Genomic DNA, 23273 nt, shown 5'->3' with positions numbered 1-23273 from the left:
CTTTTATAGCCACTGATGTTTGCTTGTCTGGTGTTTTTATTGCCAAACGTGTTTGACCTTTGGCCTATCTCTCTGTGATAAAAAATACAACCTTCAGCAAAGATGTTGAACATGAATAGAGTTTCATAAAACTCTAAAATTTCATCATCACACTAAAGATGATTTGTGAACAATAGTGGTAGCTGTCTCAATTATTCCACATTTGGGATAACTTCAACTGTCTTGACTAGTCTGTGTGTTTGTTTGCCCAGAGGCGCAGCTTCTGAATAGGCAAGGCAGGCAACTGTTTGGGGCCCCAGAGGGATGATGGACTTTACTCCACAGCAATGTCTCAAAATGCGTCTCCCTCCCCCTTAAACAACCAATAGACAATTTTCAATGACATCTCAGTGGAAAACCTCCCTAAAGGGGCCCCGTTTAGAATAAACATAATGGGGATCTGTGATTGGTCATTGGGTAAACCCATTCACTGCTCATTCACGTCTTTGGCTGATGATTCAAAAATTGTAGCTTTTTCTTTGGTGTCAGATGGTTTATTACATAATGGTGAGGAATGCTGATTGGAGACCCCCCCAAAGAATTTTTTGCCTGAGGCCCTACCAGACTCCAGAATCGCCACTGTGTTCACCAGAGAGAAGTGGCAGGAGGCAGTCTACATGCTGTTGTGGTTCACTCCTGCACAATTTGATCCACAATGTGCAACACATAGAATAAGCCACCCAACTGACAGTGGTTAGTATTCTGTTAAGATAAAACTTTGAAAATATTCAACAGGGGGAAATGTGGCTGGGACCGAGAGTGAACGGAAACTGTCTTTGTAAAAGTCACCAGCAGATGCAGTGTTCACTTCTGATACTTTAGTTCTGTTTTATTTTTGATCAGCTGCCTCAGATGCTGTGTAGGTGTTACTGACAGTGCACTTCTGCTGACTTACTGTACTGAGTCTGAATTCCTACTGAATGAATTCTCTGCCGATAAAACTGCCTCGGCACTCACAACTCATGGCTATATACTACACTCTACTAAATCAGCTACTTGAAGTATTCCCCAGAGGCAGATCGTCTGAATATATTTTCTGTTCAGCCTCTCTGAACACTACACTATCTAAAACCTTAGACCTTAGTCCTTACACAACCGTCTCCAAGAAATTACGTTCACGTACATACAACAAAACTACAACAGCAAATAGGTAATTAACATAATGAGGATATGTTGTTAATTTATACATTTGGCAAGACGCCGATATGTTGTTACTGAATATACTGCATCTGTTAAATCCTTACAAAACATATTTGCTGATGCAATTTAGTTATATATGAACACGATTTCTAGGAGACAGGGTTGCCTTATACAACAAATGGTGTCCATGCACTGTAGAAATTCAAAGAGTGGTTATAAATGGTTATGAAAACATTTGATTGTGCCTGAGGGACTACTGAGAGTTGTTGCAGTGAGATGAGGACACCAGCCTCAGTAAAACTAATTCAAAATGGTGCAACATACAGTATCTACAGTTTATAAAAACATGGCGCTTTGGACAAACATCTCCCAAATGTCATATCAACAGATCATGTATCATATTAAAGATACTACAAATTGTTGACAGTATAGTACTTAACAATTTAACATGAGCACACTCAAAAAATAAAAAGTTTAAATAACTGGTAATATTTAGACATGGTCCATAAAAAGGTCAGTGCTATTCCATGATTCTGCCAGAAAGCAATGCAATTTCAATAAACGGGCTATTAGGATTTTCTCTGCCACTGAACATGGTTTCTTCTGGTGGTTGTGATTGTTGCTTGACAAGAGCTTCAGCAATTGTTGCGTTTACAAGACAAGAGGTTATAGTACGTCCTCTGAGCAGCGCTACATCTTCAGGACAAATTGGAGGCTACATTGAGTTATTATTGAAAATCACGAGAAAGCCAGAGACTAACTGGTTAGGGTGCTAACTTCAGTAGAAGAAAAGACGTAACAGAGCCAAGAGTTAACATTGGTGTTGCTTTTCCACCGCTGGAGACAGCTGTAGGTGAGTAAAGCAAGTTTAATGCTGAACTCACACTGTTTCTTCTAGACTGGTTAACAGCTGTTAATGCTAATGTTGGCTATGTAGTAATATTCCTAATAAAAGCAATTGGATTATCAGTTAAATACTCTAATGTATCCATTGTCTCTTGAGCAGTTGTTTCATTATAATAGTACTGTAAATAACATTGACCTGTAAATTGAACATTTCTTATTATTTTTTGGGAGTTATACACCATTCTAATACATCTATGGATGTTGAGTGGTTTGGGTATTAAGGGCATTCATATATTTGAGCAGTATAGACAGGCTCTTCCAAGTGAAACTGTGGGGGCAGAGGTAGAGCTGGATAAGTTGTAGCATTTAAAGTCAAATTACAACCTGTATCACATACATTCAGATATTACACAGATTTACTGCAGTTTGAACCATTCCAGTCAACCAGACCAAAAGTCACCACGAACCCTATCAAGAACTGCATATATTATTCTAGTTCCATTCATGTGTGCAGGGAGACAGGAGGACAATAATACCCATGCATTAGTGTCGCCAAAGGCAAGAAGCAGTAGGAAGTTTCACTAAAACCCTTTCTTCTTTTTAGAAAATTCACTCTCAAAGTTAAATAAAGAGGGCAAAATGTTTAAATATACTATCCACTGAAGGATGCAACATTCAGCAACTGTTACGTGAAAATGTTAAAATCTAAAATGAACCTTGCTAGAGGGACCAAATGATTCAAATTAAGAATAGTTGTTTTCGATGGTGCAGCGGTATACTTCACCAGAATCTGAGGAGACAGGTGGACCTTCTTGAGTCTCATCAAGATGAACAGATAGTGGTGAACCTTCTTGACCAGGGTAGAGGCATTAATACAGATAGGGGTATGTGCTCTCTTTAGTCGGCAATGATCTCTTTGGTCTTCTTGGGACAGGTTGTTATTGAAGCACCATGCCACCAGGTCCTGTACCACCCCTCTAGGCTGATTCATCGTTGTAGCTGATGAGGCCAAACATCGTTGTGTCATCTGCAAACTTGATAATGGTATTGGAACCATGTAAAGGTGTGCAGTTGTAGGTGAAGAAGGGGCAGAGGTGAGGGCTCAGCATACAGCCCTGAGGGATACCAGTGTTCAGGATGAGGATTGAGGGGGTGTGTTTGTCTAACCAAACATACTGGAGTCTGTTGTTTATAAAGTCCAGTATCCAATTGTGGAGGGAGGTGTTGATGCCCAGATCACTGAGATGGTGATCAGATTGGAGGGGGTGATGGTGTTGAATGCTGAACTGAAGTCAATGAACAGCATTCTCAGATAGGTGTTACTGTTGTCTAGGTGAGAGAGGGCAGAGTGGGACGCTATGGAGATGAAATCCTCCGTTTTCCTGTTCTGGCAGTAGGCGAATTAAACGGGATCCAGTGTGGGTGGTGAGCAGGTTTTGAAATGAGCCAGGACAAGCATCTCAAAGCACTTAATGATGGCGGGAATGAGTGCAACAGGGCGGAGGTCATTAATGCTGGGTACAAATAGCCGATGAGGAGTTAACTTTAGCTTAGCCCTTAGCCCTCCTCTCTTCCTCTGCCTTTGTTTGCGATCTCAACGCTGCCGAAGGCTGCCAGTCAGTTGGCAGCCTTCCTCTTAGCGATCTCTGGTATGAGAAGGAGATTGCCGATAAGATTGTCCAGCTTATGAGATCCGAATGTCCAAAAGTTCATGTTGGCTATATGACGTATGCAAGAGTGAGTGAACACACACGAAACACATTGGCAGATGACTACAAATTTCCAGAATCACTCTGAGCCTTCTGCTGTGTGCCACCATCTACTTGCCCAGCACCAAACAACACAGAGACAAGGTTACTGACTAGCTGTTGAGCATAATGGAGTATTTAGCAACTAAAGAGCCTTCCCTCGGGAGTTGGTGGAGACCAACACAGAGCTAAAAGGAGAGTGAATACTGGATGGACTTAAATTCATCAGGTACAGAGACATGACTTCAAATGAATGCTGATGTTGCACAGTGTCTGCAGCAACAATATGGGATTCATTTACAAACAGAATTATATAGTGATAGAAGCCAATAGAAAGATGTCTTGTTGACACATCTAATTTGCAAAATATTAAGTGTTATGTAGCTAACAGGTGCATATAACCTCCTACTTATAAATATGTAGTGTCACATAAATCCAATACACATTACATTGAGATATTTGACTTATTGCTTTAAAGCTGCAATAGTCATTAACTTGTATTAACAATGGATCAAATATTTATATTAAAGATGAAAGGCGCCATCTCTTCCCCATGGTGCTGCTGAGGTTTTTAGCCTCTTGTTGCTCATCACTTTGATTTTCCGGCCCAGTAACTTCACTCATCAACTTTTTAAGGTGTTTTTAGTCTTTGCAATTGGCCAAAAAACAACATTTAAGAGTCTGAGACACATAAATGTGTTTTGTTGACGATAGTGATAACACAGTAAGAACATGGGTAGTTTGTGAAGTTTAATGTTAAACTGCATGACTTGTTTGTTTTTTTTTTCACACATCAGATACACTGTTAATATTTACATCAAACATAACTCCAAATAAAAAAACTGGTTAAATTGTTTCACATCATTTCATTATTTCAGCCTCAGCAACAAACAGAGGTCATAACTCTAATATTTATTCAGGTAGTATCCTTCCACAAATGTACAATAAATGTCAAAAGAAATGTGCTGTAGACCTATATGTATATATATATATATATATATATATATATATATATATATATATATATGTTTAAAAAAATTAAAACTAAATGTTACAGTCTTACAAAACACAAAACAACAAGGTCGTGGGTGAAAACAAACATGGCAGGTATCTTCAGTGAAAATTAATATATGTAAATCCCATTTTAAGCATACTCTGCAGCAAGCACTTACATATATAAAAACAAAATAATCATGATAATATAATAATAATAATAATAATAATAATAATAATAATGAAAAGGAAGGATCTCATGAATCGTAAATGTGTCACAAAAAGACAAAGTAGTGTTTCAGTGATTTTTCACACAGCAGGTACAGCAATATCAAACTCCTTCAGCGGTTCCAACCAGAGACCACTGCTTAAACTAAATGCTAGCACACAAATCGAGCCATTGCAAGACAACAAGGTGAGCACAGGAGAAAGTCTCACAAATTTTACGCTATCCCATTAACCACCACCGTTAAGAGTAAGCACTAAAATTACCTTCAACATCTCAAGGATTTTTTTTCCACATTGAGCACAAACACAAGTATTTTCTTTTCTTTATTTTTTTTCCAAACATACATCTGACATGGCAAAAAATGTGAACTTTCAATTTATGCAAATTTGCTGTGTGTAGAGGGCTTGTGTGTGGGAGGCAGTATCCTGAAATTGGCTCGTCAAGCACATTAGCTTATGTATGGTCTGAAATGAATAGTCACAGTGTAAAATGGACTCTGAAAATAGTGGCGTGCTATCGTATATAACTAAGCATTCTCTAAAAAAATACAGTAGCAAGCTTTTCTCTTTAGTGTTTCGTAGACTGTTTTGAAACTCTTTAGGCTATATTAGTACAAATCAAAAATAATAATAATAAAAAAATTAAATATGTTAGATGTGTGGGCTGTCCTTGAAAAAATCTTTCCCTTTAGATTTGACTAGAACAACATAAAAATAATATTAACTGTTTTTTTTCCCAGGACAACCCATGCATGTGATTGTCTTCACCTATTGCACCTGCATAAAGAACAACACCTGTTGGCTGATAACTCTGCATGAACACAAAGGACCCGCAAAACCTCAGAACCAGCCTCCATGAGGAACTCAAGTTTTCATGTACAGATATGGAAAATACAGCATATGGCAAGTGATAATGTAAACTGGAAAAGTGTAGCACATTGCCAATCAACCTTGTTTATTTCCCATCAAACCAAGTAGTTTTAATGGAAATGCTAGCATGAAACAAAATGGACAAAAGAATGAATGAAACTACATGTCTTTGGCAACTACTGGTAGATAATAATAATAATAATAATAATAATAATAATAATAATAATAATAATAGTAGTGATAACCAGGATGGATGGATGATGATACATTGAGAAATAGAAGAACGTAGATACTGCTGGATCTCAAGCCCTTTGTTTTTCTTCGTAGCTAATGAGGATAATATTCGCTTTTAATAGCCCGAAATATCCAGTCAAACTCCATAACAGCAAAGCTATTATGAGAAGTAATGAAGGATTCAGGTGAGAGACTGCCAATTCACATCTTCACATAACAACCCTGTCATTAACTGTCGTTAAAGGAGAAGTCCATGTCATTATAGAATGATAATTAGCTTTACAAATCAAATGGCATTTGTTTTTTTTTTTTGTTTTTTTTTTCACCAGAACACACTCGATCACACAAACAGTATAGTAAATGACTTTCAAGAAGCAAGCATATGATTGACAGACAAACAGAAAACAAACAAAAGAAGCACGTTGCTATAAAAGGTCACTACCACTGTGGGAAATGTAAAAATAGAAGAAAAAAAAAAAAACATCTTGAGTGATACAATGGCATATTCTGTACACAGTTTACACGGTTGGCAAAAAAAGAGCAAAAAATGTTCAAAGGTGAAGAAGCAATCAAAAGCAAACAGGGTGAGTGGGCATATGTGAGGGGTGGAGGGTAGAGTGGTGGAGGGGTCTACTTGGTGTTGGCTACGCTAACGTCAGACAGCCTCAGTGGAGTAAACGGTGCACAATACACAGGGGGATTGAGGTCCACAAGTTACAGACACTTTCATCATAGCAGGGGGAAGCCCACGTGTGTTTTAAGCTTATAGAATAAACAGAAGCAAGGTGGGGATCGATGCACATCCGTTCAGCAGAGATTTGTTTTCCATGAAGCGTTTGTGGCACTATCACGCTGACTCCTGCAGAGCTAAGAGTTATGTGGCATGTCACACGGATTGCTCCTTGGGGAAAGTGAACGGAGCCCGAGGGCCGGGGGCGGAGAAGCTCGTGTTGGAGTACATGGGCTCGTTGGATGGTTGCTGCGCGTAGGGGTGCTGAGGCAAGAAAGTAACAGGGGGGTAGGCTGGAGCGGGCTGAGACTCGGGAAAGTGTTCCATGTTGCAGATGCGCTGGTAGCTCATGTATTCAGCCGGGTTCAACAACTCCTCTGGACGCCTCCCAGAGTCCTGCGAGGAGAGGACAAAAGATGGAGAAAGAAGACGATACTGCAAGGTCACAGGGTTTTTTTTTTTTAATCTCAGGAGGGTTGACTGAACCAGAAATGGAGTGTCATCATATCAGTACATTAGAGTGCACAGCAGGACAGTGTATTTGAACCACAGGGAGGTTTACTGAGCAGACATCATTTAGCAACAGTATTTGGCAATGTACCTTTTAATAGATGTCCTTGCATAATGCTCCTTCACACTGAGCAACCAAGATGCCAAAAGGTTATTGTCTTTCTGTTCTTGTGTCTGTTAACCTGCCAGTTTGTAGAAAACATCGGATTTATATGACAAATGTTGACTTTTTGCCATATGTGCATAACCAGCCACAAACCTTTTTACACTGAGGGCTCTACTTTCATCGATCAGAGAGGCGCAGACAGAGGTGGTGGTGCAAACTGATTTAGGCCAGCAGGAGTTAATGTGGTAATGTGACTTATGAGAGGCGGCTGGATACAGAAACAGAAAATAGCAACAAGTCCTCCAACCTCAACAACCAGAAAGGTTTTTTTTTTTTTCAACCCTCTGATACGACCCATAGGATTGTCTGAAATAACGCCCCTACGGCAGCAGGCGCACCGGACCTTAATGGTTGCAATGACAAACATGCGGACTGTACTGGTAGCGGCGTACCTACCTTCGTCGCCATGGTTGTTATAATAACCATGGCTTGGTTAGGTTTAGGCACAAAAAATACTTGGTTAGCTTTAGGAAAAGATGGTGATTTGGGTTAAAATAAGTACTTCCTCAACATAGATCGGTCACGGATAATAGAAACGACATAAACTGCTGGTTTCACATGGAAATTGAACACCACTCTCCTGTGTCATTTTCCTGTGTTTTGTTAACCCATCCATCCACTACAACTTCCTCTTAACATGGACTTTGTTGCTCTTTATACTATGCCACCGCACTTTTCCCCTTGCTCCCTCCCTCATGATTTCTACAGCCACTAGATGCCACTTCAACGGCCACTTCGACTAACAACAAAATGTAAATACGGGTCATAATAACCTGCTGCACAAACAACCTATTGGCTCGTTTTTAATGGGAGGACAGTCTTGAAGTAAGCCTTCAGTCTGGATTTGGATCTGGACGTCACACCAACTTTGTTATACAAAAAAAAAAAAAGCTTCTGACATTTGCCTATAATTTGTTTGATTTTGTTGATCTAAGTTATTGCATTCAGTTAGAATCATATTTGGTTTTGCCCACAATGATGCCAAGTGTTAAAACTGTCTGTTTGAAGGGACATCCCAGAGATATAACATTTACTTTGGTGAAGCTGGTCTACTCACAGGAGATTTTAGGAAGAACAGTCAAAATCAGGGCAGCAGATGTGAAGACATCCTGACTTTTAGTCCTTCGTATGGCTCGAGCTCCATTAACATTACAGTTCCCGTAATGCAACTCAGTAGGATCGTGCATTTGACACTTTCTGACTGGTAAATACCCTCGTCTTTCAAATCCCACGCCCAGAGTTCATAAGACAATCTTTCTGTGAAATCTAAGAAATAACCCTGAGGACATTGTCTGAGTCATTCTCTCAGAATAAAGAAAGCTCCTCCAGAGCCACACACACATTGTAGGCCTACTACTGTTTTACTGTTCTTATTGTTTTACTGTTAAATGCACTTGTTTTCCATCCTGCTGCTGTCAAATTTAACAAAACAACTGCAGCTCTAATTCTGCTGTATATGTGTTACATCACATCGTCTGGCTGTTTATCCATTAGAATTCAAAACACAACGCTTCTAGAGCTACTTGAAAGTTTATAATGGCTTTAAGACCTTTAATGGAGCTGAGAGCTCTGTGTCCTCAGGATGTCACTCATCATGCTCATGCCCCCTGTGTAAACCTGGAGGCTGGTTATGCAGCTGTAACACAGAGTACCGAGTCATAGTCGACAAGTTTGGTGTGCAGGAAAGTGCAGGAGTTTGTTGTTTGCATCGTTTGATAAGGAATACACAATTGTTTCTAAGTGCACACCACACAAACATCTAATCCACTGAAAGACAAGCCAATCATACATCCCACATCCCACTTGCGGGTTAGATTTAATTTAGCTCTACTGACATTAATGTCTTTACTGAATTAAAAACCATTCACCAAGATGTGTTTTTCTTTTTTTTTCTATCTTTTTTTTGGGGGGGGGGGGGGGGGGTTCATGATCAGCACCAACGTGAATATAGCGCCCTCAGCCCTAAATTGTTTCAAGTGTTGATTTTATTTTTGGCTTTTCGAAAAAATTAAACACTCTGGTGTTTTCAAAACATTACAGTCTGAGAAGAACACACAATGGCTGTTTTGACTGAGGGACATTATGTTTATTGCAGTGGCCCTGAGAGCTTAAAGCCCTACAACTTAAGAAAACACATGCAAATAGACAAAACACACATTTTTTTATCAATTTGACAACATGCGAGCTGCACATACTCACAACACAATGGAAGTGTTTCCAGAGGACACAAGCGGGGTCACCTGGTAGAGCGCGTACCATGAAGCCGTAGTCCTAACCGTGGGTTCAAGTCCGACCCGTGGCCCTTTGCTGCATATTATACCCTCCCTCTCTCTCTCTCTCTCTCTCTCTCTCTCTCTCTCCCTGACCTTCTGTCTCTCTCTCACTGTCACCCGGCTGGGACGGGTTCATCACATCCCCTGAAAACCTTTCCGTTCTGTTGTGAGTATGTGCAGCTCATGTGTTGTCAAATGTTTTCTGAAGTTGTTTGTGTTTTGTCTATTTGCATGTGTTTTTTCTTAAGTTGCAGTGCATTGAGCTCTCAGGGCCACCGTAGTTTATTCTTAGAGAGTTGCAAAATTGAGAAAAAGAATTTTGGGGCCAAATTTTACCAGAATTTGATCTGTCAAATCCTCCAAATTAAAATCACAGAAAGACGATAGATTAAACCAAATGCCTCAAGAAAAGTGCAAATGTTGATGGAGAAATAGAACAGGGTAATGAAAAGTAAACAAACAAACAAATAAATAGATAAATAAAAATGGACTTTTCCAATTATACTGTGCCGTTTTGGTGGCCACAGGACCCCGAGCATTTCTTTCATTTCTTTTTAAGGAATTACTTCAATGTATTTGATGTTTTCAAAGTTCTGACTGCTTAAACATGAATATGAAATGACAGTAATGAATAGCAGACATGCAAAAAAAAAAAAAATGGATGAGAGTGAAAATGGAACTTACGAATATTCCTCAAGCATCTCTACATCTACGAAAACGACGATCCCAACTCTGAAAATGTTGAATGATGAATGTTTGCATCACAGTAAAGCTTGTACACTACAAAATATATGTCATGGGTAAAACACGGGGGATATAACAAGGGATTTTTAATAAGCAGGTCAAAGCAAACTCACCTATATTAAAACTAAAGTTAAACTTATATCTGTACGTTCTTCGAAATGAATTTACCCTTCAACAATATTGACTCTGACTGATGAAAAGATTGAACGAGCACCCTAAAGAAGAGGTTTTAATCTAAAACTTCTTGTGAGGGCTGAATGGTAAAGCTAAGCACGGAGGACCTGAGCCAGACAAAAGGCTGAGTGGTGATCTTGTGTGAAGGTGAACTGGTGTTTTCACAGCAGTAGACACGCAACTAAACCTGTCCTGACGCACATCCTGGAGACACTGACAGAGGCGCCTGAAAAGCTTATTTGTTTCAGGTCAGTATCAAGGAGCAATCGAGCTGCCCAAGAAAAGTTTTTATTTTGTCAGGTTATTCATTTCTTCGCTTGCTAAGAAGACCTTGGTGATTTCAAGCCGGTTTCAAGCAAATTAAAACCAACAGTCTGAGGAGCAGGTTTCTCAGCTTCTAAGTTTATCTCAAGACATCTGGGATTCAGGCATGAAACTGCTGTGTATACACGCCCCTTACCTGTGAAAAAGAGGCTGCTTTAAGTCAAACACAGACCATCAAAAACAGATTTAGTGTCTTCATAAAGTTTTAATCATTTAAAGTAATACTTTGACATATTGGGAAATGAGCTTTTATTTGTTCACAGCTAGTTAGATGAGAAAGTCAATACCCCTTTTCATGTCTGTAAGCTGAACATGAAACTCTTCAAAAAGTAACAAAATCTACCCTGCAGATCCTCTAAAGCTCACATTTTATCTCATTCGTTCAGTCTGCACAGAAAAATGAAGCATACAATGGACACATTAGGTTTTAGTTGTGATTATCAGACTGTGACTTGATCAGAAAGCAATAACGTCGTGCGTAGTGTCAGCTAGGTGGATTTTGTTAGCTCCGGCTGTTTCCTCCTGTTTTTAGCCGTTATGCTAAGCTAAGCTGATTGGCTACTGGCTGCAGCTACATATTTACCATACAGACATGAGAGTGATATGGATCATCTCACCTAACTAACTTCTCACCAAAATAAGTGTATTTTCCTAAAATGTCAAACTAGCTTTAAAAATGAATGAATGTTCAAACGCTTTTTTTTCCTATCGTAATAGTTGGTCTGAAATGATGGTTTTCACTGGACAGAACTGACTTTTGTTGTTCGAGACAGACTTCATGATGATTAATTTATCACATTACACCAAATCTGATGTACGCGGCTCTTTTATTATTAAACAGGGATGAGTACCTGCTGCACATGTATCTTGTAGCTTATATAGATATGATGAAGGGTGTGTGTGTGTGTGTGTGCGTGTGTATGTGTGGGATTGGGAGGGGTTGTTTGGGGTTACTGGGTGGGTTTCTTCCATCAGTGAGCCTGAGAAGGTCAAATGAACTTCCAGGAGGCACCGCAGTGTAGTCTGAGCTGCAGAGAATAACATCTTTCTATAAGTGCTGTAAGCAAAATATCTGCTACACTGACAGCACGCCTACACTCAGGTACATTCATTTGAGAGCCGCTCGCCAAGTAGTTTCTACAATAAACCATGCTTTCAAAAACAGCCTGCTAATAGATTTCTGTGCTGCTTTCAGAAATAGTCTCTTGCTTTTAACTCTTTTATTATATACTGGTCAATTTTGAGATTTGGGGTTATTTTTGCTTCCCTAATTTGTCCTCATTCAAACTAATGAAAAGAAAACTTACAAACTAATTTTTCTTTTTTGTATGTGTCTGTAAATATATCCTAAATTCACACACAGTTATCACTGTAACGCAACATACAGCAGTAAACTTAAGTAATCAACTGGATAGTTAAAATATTTACCCTATTCACCTGTCATCTTTTGCCTTAAATTAATCCTTAATGTGAAACTGTGTATAATTCCAAGGCTTTTATAAAAGTTCAGCCTGGTTCTTATTTATTTATTTTGTTGACTTACACAAAAAGAATCTTAAAATCTTTTTTTTTTTTTTTTTTTCATGAATTTCATTAAAATCTGATGTCTCCATATCCGTGTCTGCCAATTGGCAACTGCTGGGGTTTGACCAACAAGTTTTGTTTATCAATACATTTTTCATGACCATACTCCATTTCACCTCTGGTTGATCTGCAGCAGAAGTCAAGCTTGAATGTGTCCTTTTCTTTTTCCAAGCATTTACAGAGTTTCAACATCAAACTCTGGGCAGCAGGCCAAGAACTTTGATGATTTAGAATAATAGCCGATCTGATGACATATGCCTATTTTCAAAGGATAATTAAATGCAAAGAAGGTCATTAATGGGAAAAGTGGAGATAATAAGATGGTCAATATTAAATATAAAAAGCAGCAGGGTTTTATGTAAAATTATAAACATCGGCCTGAATCACAAAATTAGGGAAACAAAGAGAGGGGTACCTGTTCCCCTCGGGATTTGCCCTTTATCAGATCAAACAGTGAAACTGTGTAAAGTGAGAAGGGATGACAGAAGTTGATTAAAAAGACTGTTAACTACAGTTCTCACTCTAACGTTTCCCTGTTTAACACTACACAGAAACAGCTGCTACTTCTGCTGACACAGAGACGGGAGCAACATCTGGAGCTAAAGTTTAACTTTCCCTTTTCAGTATGTTATCATGAGCTGAGATGGAGTCCTGGTGTACATTTAATACGTTTTCTCATCTTGCACTTGCTCTTTATTAGATGCACCGTGCTCAGCATCATGTGGGGTCCTTTTATGATTATGTTGATGGCAATTTAGGTTTTTACTCAACAGGAGACTCTTGTTTCAAAACGTTTTGGCGTCCAACTGAGCATCACTGTTAATGCTGTATCCATACCTCCACCTCTGTGCTGCCTCATTCCTCTGACCTCTGTAAAACAAGGCCTTTTTTTGCAGCTGAGTGGGTGTGTTTTGCTTTTGCTGCACTATTCTTTGGAAGCTCTTTGTGCATGAAAAATCTTCATGCTTTATTTTCAAGACTGCTGTATATGGCACCATCGATCCCCATTGATTCAGCCTTTCTTTACATGTGTATTCTGTTCCAACATTTAGCTGAACAGTAATTGGATTCATTGACCCAGCTGGTTTGATTTAGTTGCTCAAAGGCTGGGCCACGGGCCACAGCCACCCAAAAAGTACCTGCTTTTCAACAGACTAATCAATACAACTGAGTTTTAAAACCTTTGTAGTTAGTTATAATATGAACTTATTTTCTTTCAGTAATATTAAGAAGTCATTTATTTCCAATGAGGAGTGAAGCACAATGTTATGCAAATGAATGAGTTTTCCTCACATGTTCACATCTCTGTCCTCAGTCACTGAATGAAACTGTGTTCACTATCAAGAAATGTCTTTAAAAACAATAAAACATGTTTTCTATCTAAATCCATTTCTACCTAACAAACAAAAAACTGTAACAGGAAGCGAAAAAGCTGCAAATGTGAATACAGAAGGTTATACCCGAAATGGACTGATGACTGCACTTTGATACTATTTTACTACCTTCGATGCTGTGTTTCATCTGCCCGACAACAGTGTGCAAACACCAAGAGCCAAACATGACACCAAACACAACTGTTCACACAGCAAGAGTCAGCATCTTCAAAATGGAAGATTCAACAATTATTCAAATGCAACAGATGCTTTGGTTTGTGTGATCTGGATAAGGAGCTTTATCATGAACGTAACGGTGCTACTTATGGCTTTTGTTCTATGTTGATAAAATATAAGTGGCCAAGGTGTCAATCAAATATAAGAAGTTTAGTGACCCTTTACTTTTTCTGTCACCTCAGACTTCCTCTTCCTTTTTTCTTTTCTTTTCAACTTTGTGGAAATGTAAAGCAAAAGAGGACAAAAGGAACATTCTTAAATACATAAATTTAAAACTGAGGGTTAATCTAAATGAAATCTGGCTCACCTTGAAGTCATTCTGAGCAACAGTATGTTGGATTGATAGCATAACCTTGGAGAAGTATGGCCCAAATACGTTTTTGTATCTGATAGCATAATAACTCTGACAAATTACATGGATGCTAGAAAATACATTCAGACTGTGATTAACAGTTGGCTGATTTATTTCAATGATTACCTGTAGCTCACTGACCTGAGGTGAACTTCAAAGCCTTTTTTTTCTTCACAGAGACTAGAGTGAGGATTTAGTGACCCTGGATGTGACCTACTGGTTCAGTCTTTGGCTCAGTAAACAAAGATTTTATTGAAGGGTGTAACCTGGTGACTGGTGCCAGTCAAGACGAGGCTTAATGCCGCATTACAAACAGCGAATGTCAACAGGTGATTCCCAGAAGGACTTTCACGTTGAAACTGTCGCCCTGCTACAGTATACCATCAATTACAGACCTGCTGAATGAACGCCTTGTGAATGCCGACGTCAGGATTGAATCAATATTCATTAATTTGTCGGCTCTGCCTCAGAACTGTGTATTCTGCTGGTTTCCATAACAGATTTCTGTGCCCAGTGTAGGGGAAAAATGTATTTTCAGTGTCCAAGTCTTGAAGAAATAGTTATTTTACAAATGTTTTCATATATATTCGCATGTCTACTGTATTAAATAAATGAATGCCTTGCATACCTGTTGAAAGACATCATTATTTTGATTATTTTGCATTGTTACAGTCCCAAAAAGGTTTAAAAACTGCCATTAAACAGTGATAATATCTCTTGTTCTTGTTTCAGTGATGTCCTAAAAAAAATTATATTTTGAAAGAAAGCTCTTCTTTGCTCCACTAGAGATAATGTCTACTTTCACCCTTTCAAGAAAAAGATTTCTGAAACTAAATTATGTTTTACTACATTTTTGGAAGACTTCGACTTCCTCCCACATGCAGCTGCCAAAAATGTAATACCAAAGATAAAATAGGGATGTTAACACAGACTGTGTGCACATGGCTTTGCATTAGAGATAAATTACTGCAACAGTAAAATCTGCTAATTTCTTTAGCCTTAATCACAAGGGAGGGCAGTAAAAACAAGCATCTTGTCCCAATGGAAATTCTGTACTGTATATTTGATTGGATTAAAATATGGTGTTTGGTGTGTCACTATATGAAATGTTCTGTATCCATAGTGATCAAATCAAGAAGGTCCTGATTTAAGAGCGTTTCTCCCAATAATCAGGCTGATTGTACGTTCTGATTCCTTCAAAATAAACTTGACTAAAAGTGACTTTTGTGAAGCAAGTTGACAGTTTGGATCACTGCTCCAAACTCTGTCCCTTTGCCTCTGTCTCTCTATTCATTAGTAACAATCCTAAATAGTTCCGTTAACACCCATGGAAACCTAAATACATCTATGGACATATTTTATATCAACACTGTAAGTATATGTAGGTAGTATACTAATTAAATGATGTAATGTAATGTAATGAAAATTATGTAACTCATTAGAAGCAAAATATAAATATTGAAAACTTGCGCAGTTTATACCCCCTCCTACTCAGTCTGTCATCTACATGGCAACAAAAGCCTCTCCATATTCGTTTTGATCGATCTTTTTGATGATTTATTTTTTATTAGATGGATATAAAGAGGTAAACTATTTGAATTTCTTAAGGCTCTGTAAATGACAGTTTTTAGACACAGACGACGTCCAGGTGGCAGAAAATTAATGATTCAGAAACTTGCATGTGCAATTAACTAACAACTGTGTTCATGCGCACAGTCCATGATAAGTGACTGTGTAGGACTAGGCCCAACAATTTAGCCTTGTCCACTTTTCGTATGAGTTCACTCGTCTCAGTTTAGGCTTAGGAACCAGTTTGTGTTGTGACCCAAAGACAAGTATTTTAGTTTTTTGGGCATATTTAAGGCCAATTTATTTGTTTAATCCAATCATATGTTGTATTATATGTATGCCACTTACTAAAATACTATAATAACTAAAAAGGACCCTCTGTGCTCTGGAGGAAAAATAACTCTTCAGCAGTGTGGTCGTAGATGGACTAGAACCATAACATTTAAGCTTTTCAATGAAAACAGCATGTTTGCTGACGTCAAATGTGGCACTTAAGTCTAACATAACCGCCCCTGCTGCTTTTGTATTATCATTCTCCATGGACCAATCATCAGTCAAGTGCTGTACATGGCGAGTAGCCCAGTCAGAATGAATGTTGATGTTGGGTAGTAGTAGTCTTGGATCTAAACCTAGATGATCTTTGACATGACCTCGCTAAGCACAGACAGAATACGTAGAGGTCTACTATTCTGATTTCTTCCACAGTCTGATATACACACCACTTACCATATATCTATTGAATATGTGACTTAAGTGACCTGAAATACAATCAGCAGAGATCTTTAGTACCTTACTGTCATGACTGTCTGTGCCTACGCTGCTATATTCAGATAGACTAATCTCCAACCTTAACGAAGGTGAATTGAAACATACAATGTTCACTAGCCATCATTTCTTCATCTTTCAGCTCACAAGGGTTAGAATCAGTAGCTACTGCCGCGGCTCTGCCTCAGACTGTTCACCTTACTGAAAAAGGTTAGCGATGTCCTGGGTTTTAGTTAAAATCATACCAACTGATTCCCATGAACACATTCGAAGTATTCAATAGTTTTTTTTCATTGTGTTTAATATTATTCATTCATACCCATGATATTCTTTCTTCCTCTTTTGCTCATTTAAGTCACTCGGTTTCTCATTTTATGGTATTTTTATCTGTCCTCTGATAAACCTGATTTTACTGCCACCAATTTAGCTTCATCCCGTGTTTCATTACATTTTTAAAGGTCAATCAATCCATTGGGCTTTGTTAGTTTTAGCTGTGAACCTTTTCATAGGCGCATGTCTATTAACAATTACCATAAATACATTCATTAAAGCGGTTAAGGAAATCTCTGTGTCGTCAGCGCTGCAAACACCGTCCCAGACAACATTTCTAACATCCACTAAGTGATTATTAACAAATCTTTTGTATGACCGTTTAGTCACAGCTTTGACTTCTGCTTTCGGAATTTTAGCCACTTTACTGAAATATTGTCACTACAACCTATTAGTATAGAGACTATGCACCGGTACCTTATTATATATACAGTATATATTTATACATATATGTGATTGATACATGTACTCTTATTGACAAGTAAACTAATTGTGATAAATTATAAGCATTAATTGACAAAAAAAAATGTTTTCCCTTCCTTGGGCCGTTGGCCATCCAGTCCACATTTAAATCTCAAAGCAAATATATTACACTGTGCACGTCTGAGACTCTGTCAGTCATAGCTGAGTGAGATAGTCAGCAACAGCAAGAAGGAAGATGGCTTCGTACAAATATTACTACACCCCTACCATGTATATTCCTGTCTCTCCTGAAGAAGGAGAAACCATTAGCCACCAGCTGGGAGTTCTGAACAGATTAGTATCAGATACCACAAACATATGAATGGAATTAGCAAGAACCAGATTATTCAACTCGTGTATCTTGGTGCTTGTGCTACAGATGTTCACATGATGATATTCACATGTGCAATTACTGAGCCTTTGTTAAGGAGCTTTAGAGGGCTCAGTGTCATATTTTGAGATTAGACCTTCCTTGGTCATAAATTCAGACGTGCGTAGATCAGGTGCTTTTTCTGGGTTTGTTGTCATTCCTCAGCGCTGCAAAATCAGCCCTCTCCCCGGCAGCATGCAGCTTAGATGTCAACCCCTCCCTTCTTTTTCTTCTTGATAAGGTCAGAGTAGTCTTCTCTGATGTAAATCCGTGTTCGTTTAAGTTTCCTGGCCTGTGATAATATCATGTGCTTTTCCTTGTAGCACAGGAGCTTTACTGCAATCAGTCATGGCCTGCTTACATCAAACTTCCCTGCTCTACAGGCCCATTGTATTTCAATATTCTTCACATTCAGGCCCGATTTGTTACCTCGTGTTTCTTCTTCAGTTGGTTCAGTTTTTTTTTCCACTCTCACATAGCGCTTTGTCTTGACTCTTCTATGAGCAAACCTGTATCTCTTCAATTGCATTGTCCACTCTTGTATGGAGACGCTGTGAGGTAATTTCAAGACTTAAAGTTCTAGCAGCTCCCTGTAAAAGCCCTTTTGTTGCTCCGTCACAATTTGAAGTGTAGACATTGTCGCAACCCTTCCCCCGGATATTTCTGTACTTTGGGTGGCATCTTGTCAAAACACTCAGATGCACCACAGTCAATGGCTTGAGTTTCCAGCACAGAGGAGTAGGCCTCAACTCCAAAGAAATAATCTGTTCAAAATCTCTCTTTGTGAACTGCATCCACAGCTCTTTACTCTGTAAAAGACTCATATAACTGTGTTTGGCTGATATAACATGAGTATTTAAAATAATTCCAAAGAATGTTAAAAAAATACATTAACAATATGAGTGAAAGAGATGTGATCACTGGACCAGCAACAGGAAACATAATGACTACGTTCAGGCTCTCACATGAAAAAGATAATGCTACATCTTTTCCATTTTGAGACCATCAATTTTTTTTATTATTTTGATTTATATTTCTGATTGAAATGAAGTTATAGCTTCATCAGCCAAACAACCTGAGTGTGCTGCCACGGTACACTGACTTACTGACATACAATATATGGCACATTCTCCCTTCAACAAACTATATCGAGAACACCCTTTGCAATAAGATGAAGCTGCTGCTGCTGCTGCTGCTGCTGCTGCTGCTGCTGCTGCTGCTGCACCACTCATTTGCTCATTTCTAAAAATGCCACAAACATTTTCTGCCACAGCGGCTGTAGTAGCTGCTTTTTCATGTAGCCTTTCATAAGCACGTGACTGTAGGTGCTGAGTTTATTGTCTGAAGTTCATTGTTGTCACTCCCTCATCTCTGCTGTGCTTTGTTTGGTGTACACTTGTGAGGAGAAACCCTCACAATGACGTGTATGTACAACTAATTTCTTACACTAAATACATTTTTGAAAGAAACAAAATGGCCCTAGGGTTATGTTTTCCATCAACATTATGAGGACATGTTGTTAATTAACGTCCTAGTCATATTGCAAAATGATGATACTGAACAGTGTTCAATGTAACATTCTTTGCTCATTGGTCCACTTGGCCAGTAGAGCAGATGCCCCCCCCCCCCCTTGTATATTTTCTCTGCCTGGCAGCCAAAAAGTGAGAACAATTAATTATATGGGCCCTATATTGCAACACTTACAGTAAAAAGACATCATAATCATTCCCTTACATTATAAGGTTTAAGGTAAATGTTTGCTAGAGAACAGTACAGTACATTTTAGGGACACACGCTTCCAGGCACTCTGTGTGTTTAGGAAGTAGCTAACAACACAATCATCAGTCACAGTCCATTGAAGTCACATCGCATTTTGTATCTACTTGGGTGACTTGTGCAAGAAACAACTTCCTGCTATAAACCCACAGCACTCAACATTAGACAGTCAGCTACAGTAGAAGTTGACGTTAGCTAGTGTTAGCATTAACTCAATGCAGTCACTGAGCAGTGAGCGGCTTAAACAGAAAAGTCTGTGCTGGGCATAAATACAGCAGCACTGTGTTGACCTGACATCAGTAGATGTGTTTTCTTGCTGAAAACAAATCTCAAAGCAGATTCTAAAAAACAGCTGAGAGAAAGAGGACGAATGGATAATCAGTATTTTCAGATTTTTATATTAGCGTAAGCCTAGTACTAGACACTAAACTTTAAACAGCCTCAGCAGTTATGGTAGCTGTTTAGCTTGGTTAGCCACAACTATCTCAGTGAAGTGTCTCATAATAGAGCCAACATTAGACTGCCATATGAGATGACACAATAACAGTCAGGTTGCGGGTCTAAACACTATAAGGAGCATATTTATAGTAGTTCTGAATTGAGTTTACTTCTCGACATACCACATCGATGATTATGTGAAGGTACATCTTTTGTGTGGCATGTTGGGATGGGGGCGCCATCTTGTTTACCTGTGTCTGCAGCGGTGGTTACCATAATGATTGAGAAGGGGAAAGAGAAAAGAAAAGGTATCCTACCGGGAGAAATTAAATTGCAATGCAAAGCAACGGAATTTGGACAAAATAATAATGGTAAATAATACAAATCCATATGACTTGGCAGTCCAAGACTGGATTACAGACTATGATGTACAACCTTCATTCACATTTTAAATGATGTCATTTCTGGAGTGCATACACTTGCGTGAGTTTAAAAGTTATAAATCTCTGGAAGCTTATGAACAGTTTTGCAGTGGCTGGGAGCAAGATCTGCTCATTCACAAGTCTGTGAAGGTGAGGTGACCCAATTATTAAACCAAATCAAATACAATACCTTCAAAAACATTCAGCTATTATTGATAAAAAAAAAAGATTTGCTATAATCTTGGCTTTTCTTTAAAAATGCAGGTTCTTCTACCTTAAGTAGTATTTGATTATGTTGATGATGATGATTTTACAGTGTGTACATAAAAAGAACATCCTTTAGGTTTGTATGCAGAAAACCAGTGGGATCTTCACAACAAAATGATGCTGTCAGTTACTCAAAATTCAACACGGCGTGAGGTCAACTTTGCACTCTCTATTGGGATCCCACGTCCAAGAATACCGGCTGTCTTTTCATAAGCGGACCGTCAATCAACTTGTCCTGCATAAAGATTCACTGGCTTTGGGCCATCAGGTGGTCGGTTATGCCGGACCCTGCTCAATGTACCAGAAAAGGTTCCTTGATAATGTATATAATTTGTTTTTGCTACAATATCCCTACAATAACATATCTGCTGGTAGCTATTAAAGCATGGTTCAGCTTATTTACATTTACATTACAGCATTCACAGCAGATTGTTAGAGAAAGAGCGTCAATGCTATGCATGCCTGCCATCCATCTGGACCTCCTCCCTATGACTTCCATTTGGTAAAAAAATGTCGCACTTCCTCCAGGCAGCAAATTGTTTTTACACCATAGTAAGTGGGAAAACAAAGTAGTACCACATACACAATTCCTTGGAGACAGAGATGTGGGAAAAGTTTATAGTTGTCTGCTGTCACTCCCCAATCACATCTGTTCTGAGCCTGGTGTTTACTTGTAGGGAGTGATGAAGTCAGGCTGTACATATGTATGGATCTGTATTATTAATGGTACACTTGCTAATTTATCATTGTTGTCAGGCAATTATCAAGAGGCAAACAAACCATTAAAATCAAGTTGAATACAAACGGTTTTGTGGCAACCTCACGCTTTGTCCAGACAAAGCTGGACTCACTGCTCTATTGTCTCTTTTGGTTTCTTTTACTGTAAAGCATCAGAGTAGCTGGGTTGATATCTTTGTTTGCAGTTTTGCTGACATCACATCCCATGATTCCTGGCTACTGAACTGGTCGAAATTCAAACAGCATCTCCTTTTGCCACCTGGGGCTCCCAATGAGTGAATACCTAATTTAGCTTTAAACTCTTGCTGCCTGGTGTGTTACACCTGTGATTTACCAAAACAGAGAATCAAAAATTGCAGTTCACAATAGTAATACTGTGTTCTGCTTTCTATCAGTTAAAGTCGTTCAGTCTGACACTGATCTCCATTCGATGGTGTATCACACCCACAGAGTTTCTGAAAATCACAAACAACTCATTTCAGTTAGGTGTAATCTTTTAAGGCTTTATGTGCTATAATGTATTTTACATCTACATTTACTTCCCTCAGATCAAATTGTCTTCAAATGAGAAAAGAATTGCTGCTACAGTATTTCAATAACACACACTTGGTGCGCCTCAGCATGTCTCAATAATTGCCTCAAGAAAGCCTCCTGAATTGCCTGGAGAATTACTTGCCTTAGGAATTGTCATAGAAAGCAGTCTAACTAGTCTAGCGACATGGCGATTTGTGCCTCCTTATATCCCTCTCTGATGTATGTGTATAATGAAGATTTGAAGTGGAGCAGAGGACTGTATTTGTGCGTAATGGGGAGGATTTTTCCTAACTCTCTCCTTCCTGTGGGGTTCAGATGAGATATCAGAGCAGCATCTTGTAGATGAGAGCGTGTTTTGCCCTGCTACCAATCAGGGTTGTCAAGTGTGGCATAATCACTTGAGAAACACATTTTGCATGTTTATGTCTGTTTGATATCTGTAAAATTTTACATTGTCAGTGCTGTGAGGGCAAAACAGTGACTTAAAAATATCTTACCTTATTTAATACTCTTTAATTCAAAATGCAAATGCACGGATAGCGATCCACCATTCCTCTGAAATGTTCATGCAAAAGACTCATGCAGTTAAATCTCCCAAATTATTACTATTAGTAGGAAAAGTGAAATTTTTACATGGGAGACATTACCTCGACAGATTTCTCTAGGATTAGGATTCATGCATATAAAGACTGAAATACGAGAAGAAGACAAAGTGTTTGAAAAGAAATGCTTTTTGTTTGCCATTGATTCATATCTCACATGACATTTTCTGAAACTAATAGAGTCCTTATGGCCGATCCTATGATCTCTTGCACTGGACTTCTCTTCCGTGAGTGCGATATTGTGAAGAAATAATAGCCTGAAAACATATCCGCCTAAAACTTCCTGCAGAGCAGCGAGGGGGAAATCAAAAGACGGCCAAGACTAAAGAGGAAGGTAGACAAGGGAACCATGTGGAGCATATAAAGGGAGGTTAGTGCATGTGAAAGGGGGATGAACGAAGGGAAGGAGTGCATCAGTATGTGTACCTTGAGGCC

General features: G+C 38.8%; 1 protein-coding gene across 1 annotated transcript in view; it reads right to left on the bottom strand.

Annotated features, from left to right (window-relative positions):
* Positions 1-4527: 4527 nt before the first annotated feature.
* LOC130167803 (uncharacterized) overlaps positions 4528-23273 on the bottom strand; it is a 39628-nt gene continuing 20882 nt past the window's right edge. Inside the window, exon 5 of the mRNA XM_056374297.1 lies at positions 4528-7224. Within this exon, the coding sequence (XP_056230272.1) occupies positions 6985-7224 (240 nt within the window). The 3' untranslated portion in view covers positions 4528-6984. The remainder of the gene's footprint in view (positions 7225-23273) is intronic.

Source organism: Seriola aureovittata, chromosome 4 (assembly GCF_021018895.1).
Source record: "Seriola aureovittata isolate HTS-2021-v1 ecotype China chromosome 4, ASM2101889v1, whole genome shotgun sequence".
Taxonomy (NCBI): Eukaryota; Metazoa; Chordata; class Actinopteri; order Carangiformes; family Carangidae; genus Seriola; species Seriola aureovittata.
The sequence above is the reverse complement of the archived record's forward strand: the minus strand, read 5'-3'. Positions and strand labels throughout refer to the sequence as shown.